This window comes from Electrona antarctica (genome assembly GCF_951216825.1).
Source record: "Electrona antarctica genome assembly, chromosome: 13".
NCBI lineage: Eukaryota > Metazoa > Chordata > Actinopteri > Myctophiformes > Myctophidae > Electrona > Electrona antarctica.
This window is the reverse complement of record NC_136794.1, coordinates 24,395,897-24,409,218: the sequence shown is the minus strand read 5'-3', so window position 1 is coordinate 24,409,218 and position 13,322 is coordinate 24,395,897. Positions and strand designations below refer to the sequence as shown.

Here is a 13,322-nt window from a genome sequence, read left to right as displayed (position 1 = left end):
CCTATCACTGTCTATCCATCTAGCATTATGATAAGCCTTGCATCAGTGTATTCACCTTACATTAGACAGGATATAGACACATCCATAAGCAGTGCTGGAAAATAACTAAAATAAAGTAAATGCTAGATAGTTGCTATAACAGCAGCGTTAACAGCTGGAAACCTACAGTATGCCTACTGCTTATGCCTGCGTTACAAATGAATGAAATGTCAAAACTATACTACCACCACAGGTCTGTGATTCAGATGTACTGTACAGTACCTGTGCTGACAGAGAGATCCATCCATTTCAAATGATGCATTGCTTGCTACGCTACTCCATTTCCCGTTTCAGAGTAGTCTCACGTAGAGACAGACGATCAGAGATCTCTGATATGTCTGGGGAAATCTAAATTTGACATATGGGCTTGAAAACAAGAAAAGAAAACGACTGTATATGGCCGCTTCGAAAACAAATTCTGATACCGTCTCAATATGAAGGACCACCCTATAATGTCTTGCATTGGTTCTACGATGCTGTTATTTTGTTTTTTTTATTTCCTGAATGGTTTCCATCCAGTTTTTCTGTAGCCCATTGATTAGATTTAGATGTCACCAGACGTATCAGTAGGCGGAGATCTCAGGTCGTCTGGCTGCATGACACTAGTCTCTGAGCAGCATACTATAATTTCTGCTAAGAAGGGAGGGGGTGCATGGGCATCATTTACAACAGTGTCAAGATCTTGTCATTATGTCATACCATGAAAAATGATGGTAAAATGTACGGGGCTCAGGCAGCGTGAGTATAACTCCTGTACATTTCATGATGAAACCCGCATCCAAGTCTAGAGGGCAAATGGAGACACAGAAAATATGTATGACATACCCCTACCAACAGTATGTGTTCATCGCAGAACCACAGACATTATTTGCCAATTCCACACCCCCACAGTGCACTGAGTGCAGTGCCCGGTGTCCAGTCGGTCGGACCCACGGTTGTCCAGAACCGCCACACTGTGCTCTGGACAGGGCCCCTGCCCTGCATGCTCCATATATGGAGTTGGCCTGTTCTGACATCACAACACACCATATTTGGGCATCCCTATAAATGGGCATAAAGGGACACAGACAGATGGGTGGAGCGGGTACTCTGACACGGGTACAACGGTATCACACGCAGATACTAACGAATACGGAGATAAACACAAAGTCTCTCACTCTCTCAAACGCATGCATGTTCGGGACGATGGGGAGGGCTGTGTGTGTGAATAAATAAATGATCCTAACGTCCTGAAGGGGAGAACACCTAACAATTCCCTCCCAACTAGAGGGCTCAACAAACCAGTAACCAACAGCCTGAGCAAACAGCAGCTACAGCTGGCACCAACCGCGTGGCTAACTAACCAACACTCTGTCTCCATTAGCAACAGCCACACTCCACCTTCCCCCTGCTGAGAGAGAAGTGGGATAGTGGAATCGTGCCAACCACACACACACACACACACACACACCCGGTATGGGACTTTTATTACCGCGGTTATTGTCGGCCCTCATACCGCCGGTAAGGCGGCCGAATTAATAAAAGTTTGTATTAACAGTTTGCAGAATTACAGTACATTTCTAGCACAACTCAATACAAAAACTGTTAACTGTGATTCTTTGAGTGGACGACACCATAAAATGTCTTAATGACAGTTGGTAGGGCGTTCCACATTTTTGTGGCATAGGAGCGAAATCAATTTAGGTGGACCCTCTTGTAAACAATTGTAATGCTTTATTGGGTCGTCCACTCACAGTTAACAGTCTTTGTATTGAGTTGTGCTTGAAATGTAATGTAATTCTGCAAACTGTTAATAAATATTTCAATCAATCAATCAATCAATCAATCCTTGTTTGTGCCGAATCTGGGTTGCACATGGTTTGTTGAACTCCCTCTGGTGTTGTTGTGTTGCTGGCATGATTAGACTGACTGAGCCTCACTGATTCCTTTATTATGATAAACTTTTAATTTCATATCACACCATATGCACTCGTAGGCTCGTAAAGCCTACGAGTGCATTTTTTACCGCGGTAATGAACCTGATACAGCGGTATGCGTTACATACCGGCGGTATGGCGATAAATATATATATTTTTTAACAGTACATAAAGTAAATAAAACATCAACGTGGATAAAATCACCATGTTGTTTTTCCATTGTGAAACTGGAGAGGGTCAGGGTGTCTTGGGTTAGGTGAAAACTATAACAAAAGGCCAGCATGAACCAACCACATGCTCTGCACTCAAAACACTGAGGTTGTGATTATGGCAATCCCACGCCCCAGCTAGGTCAGTCGCTAGTCCTGTCACCTGACTGTGTACCCTGTTGTTAATGTTTATAAATGGTGGATTTTACTCTCACCCTGGCCTGCCTGTCTGGTTCAAGTATAAGGAAGGGTAGACTAGACGCTGGATAGACTAATCATTTATACTCTGTAGTATGACATGGACACGGGAAGGCAACTATTGATTATTTTCTTTGTGAATATTTTATCAATTACTTTTCAGATTAATCAAATAATCGAGAAGCACTCATTTTTGCTCAAATACTTTTGATGTCAACATCATCATGTGTTCAAGGGTTGTAATTTCTTCTGCATGTGTTCGGTTATTATTGTTTCAAGGCTTGAGTAGGCTACTTGTACTTGACTTTCAGTTAAATACAAACAGTACACAAACATAAAATGCATCGATTATAATTAATCATCGATCTGAATGTTATGTTGATGTATTAACTAGACAATGGTTATTGTGATAGGCTTGCATTCATATCACACACCATATGCAATACTGTAGCTTTCACCAGCAAAGAAAGACATACAAAAAAAGGAAAAAATTGTAAATTAGATTTGCAGCAAATTACTTTCCATGACTTGTATTGTGCCTCCCTCTTATTTAAATTAATCTTAATATAAGAAAGAAGTGTAGTCTGCAGAGAGCTGGATGGGACCATCCAGAGGATGGAAGCGATAATCACAGCTGACAGCACTCTATGACCAAATGAAAGTGCCTACGGTAGCAACTTTGTGCTTAATTAGTCCAGAGGATCCTATAGTATAATATACTATATATTATATCCACCCTCAGAGGCATTTGAATTGAGGACAGGGGTAATATTAATTTCATAGTGCAGCAATCTAGCCCCTGGGTTCTTAAAACTTTTCCCGGCTGGGAAGTGGGGACCCGAATAAGAAATGTGTTTTACCCTGGGATACTTGCTTCTTAATGCTGCCAGACCCACCACAACTAGGACTCACTTAGGGTCACAAGCCATGGTTCAATTAGACTCAAAGCTCATCCTAATATAGTCAGGGAATCTATGAGAAAGGAGGGAAATATGACACTTTCCTAAGGGGAAAAAAACATCCCACTGTCCTGAAGGGGAGAAGATATAAGGAAAAATATAAAATATGTGTGGATTAAGTTTTCAGCGTTCCCAAGAGTGAATTGCTAATGACATACGTAGCCTAATGCTTAAGGCGAGTTAAACCCTTTTCCTTTGAAATCTGCTTATGAGGCAATATTCTCTCAGAGGGAGTGATTTGTAGGCATCTGTACAGCTCCCAGCCCAGGCCTCATTCACACACACAGTCACACACACACAACATATGCATGCATGCAGACACACACACATACACAGAGACGTTGACATACAGACTAAAGACACAAATACACAATCGTGCATGTGCTACGTGCACACATACTCCCTGACACACAACACATAGTGTAGTCTGCCTATAGTAATATGGAGGTAAATAACGCATCAGATGGGAAGGATCCACTATCTAAGGGATTCAATTAGGATGATGGACTCTTGTTATTGAGTTAAACGAGGACTAAAAGATATTGTGGCTGGTTTACTGGCTTGCCAGTGTTTTTTGTTCTTGCTGGCTGGCTGGCTGGCTGGCTGGCTGACTGACTGACTGACTTACTTGTGATGGGGTGTAGCTTGGTGCACCATCAGCGAATGAGCCAGTCAATCCATCATTCAGCCAATCACTTACTCTAGTCAGTTGCTCATATAAATACCAGAAAGTTTGCCATCTCTTTACCATATACAACTTTTGGTTTTTCAACCAATGTTCATGTTTTAGGTTGTTATTAGAGAAAGTAAAGATGAGTGTTATTCTTTTTTCATGTACTGCTTTCTTTCGTTTTAGCGGTTTTCGTGATTTTTTTGGACAGGGGCGGGGGCATTCGAGCAAGTGGCAAATATGTTGTTTTTTACACATTTCCACGCCAATTTCTTTATTATTATTTATGATAGTCCTACTAGACCCCAGGGAATTACATCTGGCTACAAAAGCCACATATTTAGCCACTTGCTCGAATGCCCCCGCCCTATGTCAAAAAAATTAAATAAAATCACAAAAATCACTAAAACGAAAGAAAGCAGTAAATGAAAAAAACATTAACACTCATCATTTACTTTTCCTAATAACAACCTAAAACATGAACCTTGTTTGAAAAAGCTAAAGTTGTCCTTTAACTTAAAATAATCAATGTGCATAGCGTGTTCTACATCTCCCAACTGTAACCTTGAACTTTCAGATAACGTTCTCACATCATCCGGGCAGCCTACTGATCACTCTCACCACCAAGTATCATGATTTGAATAGCTCCATTCTATAGTTATCTTGCGCGCACACACAGTTACACACACCGCAACGCACTGCCGCAGGCAGCATAACTAATTGTGAACAAAACTGCTTCCATTTTTTACTGTTAGTTCCAGTCCATATATCTCAAAGGTGCCATTATCATACACAGCTGTCTACATACTACCAAACCTTAATGGTGCTGAGTTGCCGTAAACCAAACCAATTATATTCATCTTGAGCAGACTGTTGCCTTACTTTGTCTTTGTCCTCCACGAGGTCACTGAGCACGTCGTCTGGGTCCAGGATCCCCCCATCACAGTATTCCACGTGGTGGGTCCGCACCAGGAAGTCCCCCTCCTGAGAAGAGGAAGCCATCGAGACACGTCAAAATCCCAACAGTGGTGGAAGAAGTACTCATGTGTAAAAGTACCAATACTGCAATGTAGAAATATTCTGTTACAAGCAAAAGTCCGGAATTCCAAAATGTACTAAAAGTACAAAAGTATTGGCATCAAAATGTACTTAAAGTACCAAATGTAGAACGTACTCAATGGGCCTCATGCGCCAATAAGTTCCTAACTTTTCCTCTTACATTTCTTCCTAAGTGAATTCCTAAGAGAAGTCCAGTCAGATTCATGAAACGTTCTTAAGTAGGCAGAATTGTTCGTAAGCATGTTCTTATGATGATGAATCCAAATCCTCGTAACTTGAAGGGGTGTGCCAGTTCATTCAAATGATCATAGGTAGACGCCCCACATATCCTAATTAACATCCTAATTACCATAGGGAACCGCCCCACCAATCCCATATAAGGCATTGGGAATTGACTTTCTTACCCGTGTTCACCCAGGTGGGTGTGGTTTTGCATGACTCCATGGCCTTGCCTGCAGTCACACCTGTGTGTGATTGCAGCACACAGAAATCACAGGACCTCACACATAGAAATAAAGTTGAGTGAAGTCAAGAATACCTAAACTAGTCTAAATATGGTGGAACACCAGACTCCAATAATACTGTGGAGGTACTGAAGTGAACAAGAAAATTTCAATATTTCAATATTTTCAATAATCATGAATGTATTTCATTATTTATCTCACAATAGTCAACTTGGGGGGGGGGGGGATGATGGTGGGTGCATGGGGTGGGGGTTATGTGGTGGGTATGGTGCGTTGGGTTGGGTTGTGAACTCTAAACCAGTGGTTCTCAAACATTTTCATGTCAAGGACCCCCAAATTGACATGCATTCTGCAGACCCCCATATGAAAATATTTTCTGCTAGGGAAATGTTTTGAAGATTTATCAAAATGTTTCGAAAATAGCCGATCTACAAGCTCAAAATGGGCAGTAATGGGACGCGTTTGTGAGCTTGTTCAAAGTATAAAATGGGATTAAAGTGGTAAATGTTCCATATTTTGCTGTGGACTGCCTGGAACTTCCTCAAGGACCCCTTGAGGTCCTCAGACCAAACTTTGAGCATCATGCAGATGGCACTGTTTTTCCTTTATGTTTTCAGATTGCACTTAAGAACGAAAAAGGCACCCTAAGAGTGCTCCACAGTGTGCGTAGATTCTGTTCTTACCTACGAACAAATCACAGCTAAGAAAAGATTGAGGGATCCCAAAACCTTCTTAAAAACTTCCTAAGTGGGTATAAGAACAAATTTCCTCTTAAGAACTTCTTAAGAACGGTTGGCGCATGAGGCCCATTGGGCCTCATGCGCCAATAAGTTCCTAACTTTTCCTCTTACATTTCTTCCTAAGTGAATTCCTAAGAGAAGTCCAGTCAGATTCATGAAACGTTCTTAAGTAGGCAGAATTGTTCGTAAGCATGTTCTTATGATGATGAATCCAAATCCTCGTAACTTGAAGGGGTGTGCCAGTTCATTCAAATTATCATAGGTAGACGCCCCACATATCCTAATTAGCATCCTAATTACCATAGGGAACCGCCCCACCAATCCCATATAAGGCATTGGGAATTCACTTTCCTACCTGTGTTCACCCAGGTGGGTGTAGTTTTGCATGACTCCATGGCCTTGCCTGCAGTCACACCTGTGTGTGATTGCAGCTCACAGGACCTCACACATAGAAATAAAGTTGAGTGAAGTCAAGAATACCTAAACTAAAGTCTAAATATGGTGGAACACCAGACTCACTGGTTATGTGGTGGGTATGGTGCGTTTGTTTGGGTTGGGTTGTGAACTCTAAACCAGTGGTTCTCAAACATTTTCATGTCAAGGACCCCCAAATTGACATGCATTCTGCAGACCCCCATATGAAAATATTTTCTGCTAAGGTAATGTTTTGAAGATTTATCAAAATGTTTTGAAAATAGCCGATCTACAAGCTCAAAATGGGCAGTAATGGGACGCGTTTGTGAGCTTGTAGATTGGCTATTTTCAAAGTATAAAATGGGATTAAAGTGGTAAAATATTCCATATTTTGCTGTGGACTGCCTGGAACTTCCTCAAGGACCCCTTGAGGTCCTCAGACCAAACTTTGAGCATCATGCAGATGGCGCTGTTTTCCCTTTATGTTTTCAGATTGCACTTAAGAACGAAAAAGGCACCCTAAGAGTGCTCCACAGTGTGCGTAGATTCTGTTCTTACCTACGAACAAATCACAGCTAAGAAAAGATTGAGGGATCCCAAAACCTTCTTAAAAACTTCCTAAGTGGGTCTAAGAAAAAATTTCCTCTTAAGAACTTCTTAAGAACGGTTGGCGCATGAGGCCCATTGTGCATAAGGTCCCATTTCATGTTTTGAAATGTATATAAAATCTTTTGAAAATAGCAGATCTACAAGCTCACAATGCATTGTAGATCAGCCATTTTCAAATGGCAGAATTGTGGTTGAAGTGGTGGTGGTTGAAGTCGTTAATGTATGTATTATTATTATTACATACATTAACCTACGGTTGGAAAAATCTACAAATTACCTAGTGACTAAAGTTAATTAATTAAAGTAAAATAATTGTAGTGGAGTAAGTACAATGTTTGCCTCTGAAATGTAGTGGAGTAGAAGTAAAAGTACTGAACATTTGACATACTCAAGTCAAGTATTTGGCCCGTAGCACTTGCCCTAGCCTAGCCCCTTAGATAGCACATTATGTAGACTTAGATAGTATTTTAAACAGACTTATAGCTTGTTATGTAGACAGCTCTAGAATTGCACTTTATGTAGTCATAGCACTTTATAGTACACATGTATAATATATTATATAGTATAGTATGTATAGTTTACATAGATACTCCACTGTTACGTTCTTAGTTTACGCATGATTCATGATAACTACTTTTTATACATGTGATGTATGCCATGCTTTTTGTTATTGCTTAATGTAAGTCGCTCTGGATTAAGAGCGTCTGCTAAATGCCTAAATTGTAAATTGAAATTGTAAGTACAAATACCTCAAAATTGTACAGTACTTAAGTGCAGTAAATGTACATTTGTCATTTTGTCCAACAGAAACCTTGCAGAAACCATGATTTATGTGCGTGTCTGTTCATGAATACAGCCACCTATCTACAGTACATGACACTTTTAGGGCTCTATTTCCATCCATGCTAAACACCTTATCCCTAAACTTCTTTTCCTTTTTTACTATTTTGACAAACATTTTTTAATAGTTCAACTAGCCGGTCTACATCAGCACGTTGTGAGCTTGTAGATTGGGTATTTTAACTATTCAAAAATGTACTTCAAAATAGTAAAAAAAAAGAAAAGGCAAAGAAGTTTAGGGATAAGGGGTTTAGCATGGACGAAAATAGAACCCTTAAGTGTTTTTTTACAGGTGCCATTGCCTCCCAAATGTAGAAGAAATGAATGGATGGGATTCAGAAAATAAAACCTTTGTTATGTTGAAGACAAGATAATAACTCATGAATAAAGCCTGGTTGTTATGAGCATCCTGCCTGGTGTGTGGCCCCTCAGAATTTGAGAGTACAGCATCTTATTATTTTATGAATCATACGTAATAATTTCCTCTGGAGCCTTAGGAGTCTGGGAAGCTATACCTCAATAATGAAAAGACAGCAGACCGTTGTTTCCGCATGTCGGTCCGTTGCTGTGTCTAATCTGCGTGTGCATCCCTTCCGGGGACCCCCAGAGGTCATTGAGGGGGTTTCTTGGGGTCACCCAGCTACAGGTCTGTAACTATGAGAGTGTACTACAAACCAAATGGACCATTACGGGAATGTATCAAATAGAGGTTCCGTGGACTAACGTACATCACATTTGAACGGTTGAGAATCGATGCGTTCGCTTACGCAGGAACAAGAAACCAAAGGCCCTATAACCACATTACAGAAAGCCATCCTCTCCTGGGCCTCAGTGCCATCAGCGTGTTTCTCATTTCTATATCCACACTTCCCCTCCCTCGCTTCCCCCTCCTCCATCATTCCTTACGTTTCTGTCTGCTCTCCTCCTTTCATCTCTCTCTCTCTCTCTCTCTCCACCTCCCTGCCTGTTACACCTCTCTCTCCCCGTTGGGAGAATTGTATACGGATCCCAGTGCAAGCCTCTCCCTCTCTGCTGTATTGGTTCTGTGATTAATGACATCGCCCCTGCACTGGACAGCTGACTACACAGAACAGGTTGTTGAACAACATATTGAGACAACACACACGTGCTCGCGACACGCACGCACGCACGCACGCACGCACGCACGCACGCACGCACGCACGCACGCACGCACGCACGCACGTTAGAAAAAAATACTGCCTAGGGAGTGGTATGACTCAGAAACACTTCGGGGTGGTGCACCATTCAATCTTTCGTTCAGGGTCAGGTTCTTGTCAATGCTCTGCACAGAAAGTCTCACGAGGAGAGAGTTGGGGGGTGGGGTGGAGGGGGTCATTGGAAGTCTTTCAAGACCGAAGCCCACTATACTGTAGCAACTCACTCACTTTCAGCACACGTTGTGGAAAGCTCCTGGTTGGAGTTTCCTTTGTTGAGTGCAAGCTGCATGTACAGTACTGTATATCACTGACCATTCACCACTTAAACCCTATATCAGGGGTCTTCAAGGTTTATCAGCCCCCGAGTGGCCATTGAGAGGAAAATTGATGATGAACTTGTCTTAAGCACTCAAGTTGGTAACTTTTCCGCTTAAGTTAGTAACCGTAGACAGATGAAACCCCCACTACATATTGTTTTATCGCAGATTAAACTTTTTCATACATTCCGAAGACAGCATCATAGACAGAACTGTATTCTGAGTGTATTTTGGATTCATGTTCATGTGTATTTTCAGACATTTAACCGCCCACTAAACATGACCTTCCACTCTCTGTACCTAGTCTCTTTTTTCCCCTCCGACAAAAATAGACGATCTACTACACGCTCAGAACACCTTGCAGTGCGAGGCGTTGGGAGCTTGTAGAGCTACTATATTTGGCTAAAGTTCCTCCTTCGAATAGGGAATCTAGCAAATAAGTTAACAAATATGTTAACATATTTTATTACATGGCTTGGTTGAATGCTTGATTCTAATTGGTCAATCGCTGAATTCAGCGGTGAGTTATGTGTTGATAATGACCTCTCCGCTCTATAACAGACCTCTGCCTAATCAAACCCTCTGAGCACCAGCTGTGCAGCTTTCGCCCGCTTGATTTACTGCTGTTTCCAACATGACGCACACACACTAGTGACGCACAATGTCATTTACAGCTAAACATTGCTCTCAAAAATGTTTTTGAAAACATTTGAGCGAGAAATAGACGAAGCAGTACCCGAATAAGGATTCTATTTGATCAACTCACTTCCTTGTTTTCCGACAGTGCTGCAGCCCTGCAGCTGGCCAGACGCAGCCAGCGCGAACTTATGGAATACTTTTTTTGTTGTGTTTTGGGTCAATGTATTAATTTATGTTAGGTAGCCATGTAATAAGCGGGATAATATCTGGCTAAGTGGTCATTCACCGAGGTGGTTAAACTCCCTGAAGGTGAATTATCTCCCGACAATGACCACCTAGCCAGATATTATCCCTTACATATCATACCCAGAATGGGGATGTTAGCATTCATGTGGTAACTGCTAATACAGTACATCCTATAATGGATCAAACATTTAAACTAATGTCCACAATAGTTACAAGATTTGTACCCTCGGAAACCCAGACGTTTTTTTTTTTCAGGGAGAAAAAAAAAGGTCTGGGTCTGAGTCCACTTCAATTCGGCATAGAGTAGCGCAAACATCGCTCACTCTCTGCTGATTTCTGATCGTCTGCACCTTTGTTAAATTGACACACACACGCACACATGTACACACACACACACTCCTCTCTCTCTCTGTCGCTCGAAGTAATTAGTCTCATGTCGCGCAGCTGCGCATAGTTTCTCCCGGCGGATCCTGCCGGGAGCTGCCTATGCCATAAAAAGCATAGGTGAGTTCCAGGCTACAAGATTTGTGTGCTTACATTTTGAAGCACACTGAAGCATTGCAATGCCTTTTGATGACTTATATGAATATGGATTATGAGAAATGTTCCTCTAAGCATCCTGCTTGGTGTGTGGTTTGAGCACAATTTAATTTCGGAGTACCGATTAGAATCAGCATCTTTCCCTAAACAGCGGTGTTATTGTGCCATTACTGTAGGCTTCTTCCTAGGAATAATTCAATGCCTCAAGTTGTTCTGCGATCCATTTTAGAGAACACCCCATATGGTTTTCTTGTCAATGTGAAAAGGTTTCCGAAGTAGCACTTAGCCATATGACATTTAAAAAAATCAATTATGTGGACATAAACAGATAGATAAATTATTTCAGGCAGGAAGGCTGGCCCCCCCCCACCTATTGACAGGCGTCACAAACAGCTGCCTTCTACCACAGTGTGATGAATGTGAAAAATCAGCATTACGTCTGGACCCGTCTTCGCTCATTCATTACGATGTATGTGGGTGGGCTGGAGTGTCTGATTTACAAACACGGATGCCGCTGTTTAGTCAAGAATAACTATTTGTCTCCGTTTAACGTGGCCTCTTTCTGTAGATCAACTTGCCTGTGATGTTGTAGTACAGTGCGTTCAAATGGCCTCTCATTCACACCCATTCAGACAGCCATTACTGTTACACAAGACCTCACTGTAAAATCCTCAGCGCTATTTTATCCAGTTGTAACTCCAAGTGTGTGCAAAATGCGACCAAGTAGACCAACACGGGTCCGTTTGGAAACCCTCTCAGAGTTAAATAGACATCAAGGACTTCACTGTGTGTCCGTGATTTATGGAGCACAGGAGACAGGACTGTTTAGACAATTACACACTCGCTCTCAGAGCTCTCACTTTCTCTCTCTCTCTCTCCACTCGTCCTCCCTCCCTGAATGGAATGCATTGTTTGACTCCATTCTAACATTGACTTGGCTCACGCCCTGGCCAGATGTAACGGAGCGATGTTTTCAACAATTGCTTTGTTTTGTATCCAATCTCGGTCACTATTTATCTTACATAAGCGCAGCGGATCAGGGCCTTTCCCCAACTATTAAACTCTCAAGATGCCCATTAAAGTACTTTCCAAGATCAGATCACTTCAGAGTACATTTCAACCCCCAACATGTCATGTAAACATTTTACATCTTTGTTGTCTCTCTCTATTGTTCAATCTTAATTAGTGATTACATTTACTTCAAGGGTGAGAAAATATGGATATTTTATGACTCTATAACAGGATATGATTCAATGATGTATGCATTCATTCAGATCCAACGGCTACTGATGTGCATGTCACTAACAAACAGCATATTGTACATAGAGTATTTGATATCAGACAGACAGACAATGCCAATTCTTAACATTAGAAATAGAGTACTATAGCCCACTGGTTCTCAGAGTGGGGTTCAGGGACCCCCCCAAGGGTCTTTCCAGGGAGTCCCCAGCAAAATGACTAACAGTTTAAACCCTATTGTTCAGCTCTCCGACAATAGGTTGTCTACAAGCTCACAACGTGTCGCAATGTGATGCATTTTGGAAAAATATTATACTATTGACAAATCTCCTCTTAACCCATTCAAAAAATAATAATCAAAAATAGCAGACCTACAAGTTCATAGCGCGCCACTCTGTGGCGCGCTATGAGCTTGTAGAAATTATAACAATGTATGTAACCACCAAAAGGGGTTCCCGCTCAAAATGGGTTAAGGGGTCCATAGCACAACATATTTTCAAATGGGGTTCCGTGGTCAAATACAATTTGGAGGCCCTTGACATGATGGAAATATTTGAGAACAACTGCAATAGCCTATATCCCAGTAGATTATAGTGGGATTCTATTCTATATGCATAAATTATTGCAAAGAATAAACAAATGAGGAGAGATGTCCTTTTTTTCAGTATACAGATGATCCGCATTCCAATTGTGACCTGCAGTCATTCTAAGGTAAAATGGCACATTCAGATCCCTTGTTACACGGTGGAGGCTGTAAAGCCGAGGAGACGGAGAGCGCTGCGGAGATAAGAGTTCTGCCTACTCCAATCTAATCTGAAATTCACGGCAGATCGCGTGGATAACATGTTATGTTACTGTCAGCACACTGTGGGGAACCTCGCCCGGGGGGGCGGGGAGGGTTGGTTGTAAGTTGCTGTAAAGATAACAGATGTAAAACCTCTGATTTGATCTGTGGAACGCAGCAGGATTAGTACGTGAAAAGTGTTTTTCTACGATACTATTAGAGATAATGTTGGGTATTTTCTTCTCCTCTTTTTTAAAGGTAT

General features: G+C 41.6%; 1 protein-coding gene across 1 annotated transcript in view; it reads right to left on the bottom strand.

Moving 5' to 3' along the window:
• The window catches only part of LOC306934899 (partitioning defective 3 homolog B-like), a 375,969-nt gene that overhangs the window by 350,640 nt on the left and 12,007 nt on the right, over nucleotides 1-13,322 (bottom strand). The window contains exon 2 of the mRNA XM_079517709.1: nucleotides 4,874-4,975. Coding sequence (XP_079373835.1) covers nucleotides 4,874-4,975 — 102 coding nt within the window. The remainder of the gene's footprint in view (nucleotides 1-4,873; nucleotides 4,976-13,322) is intronic.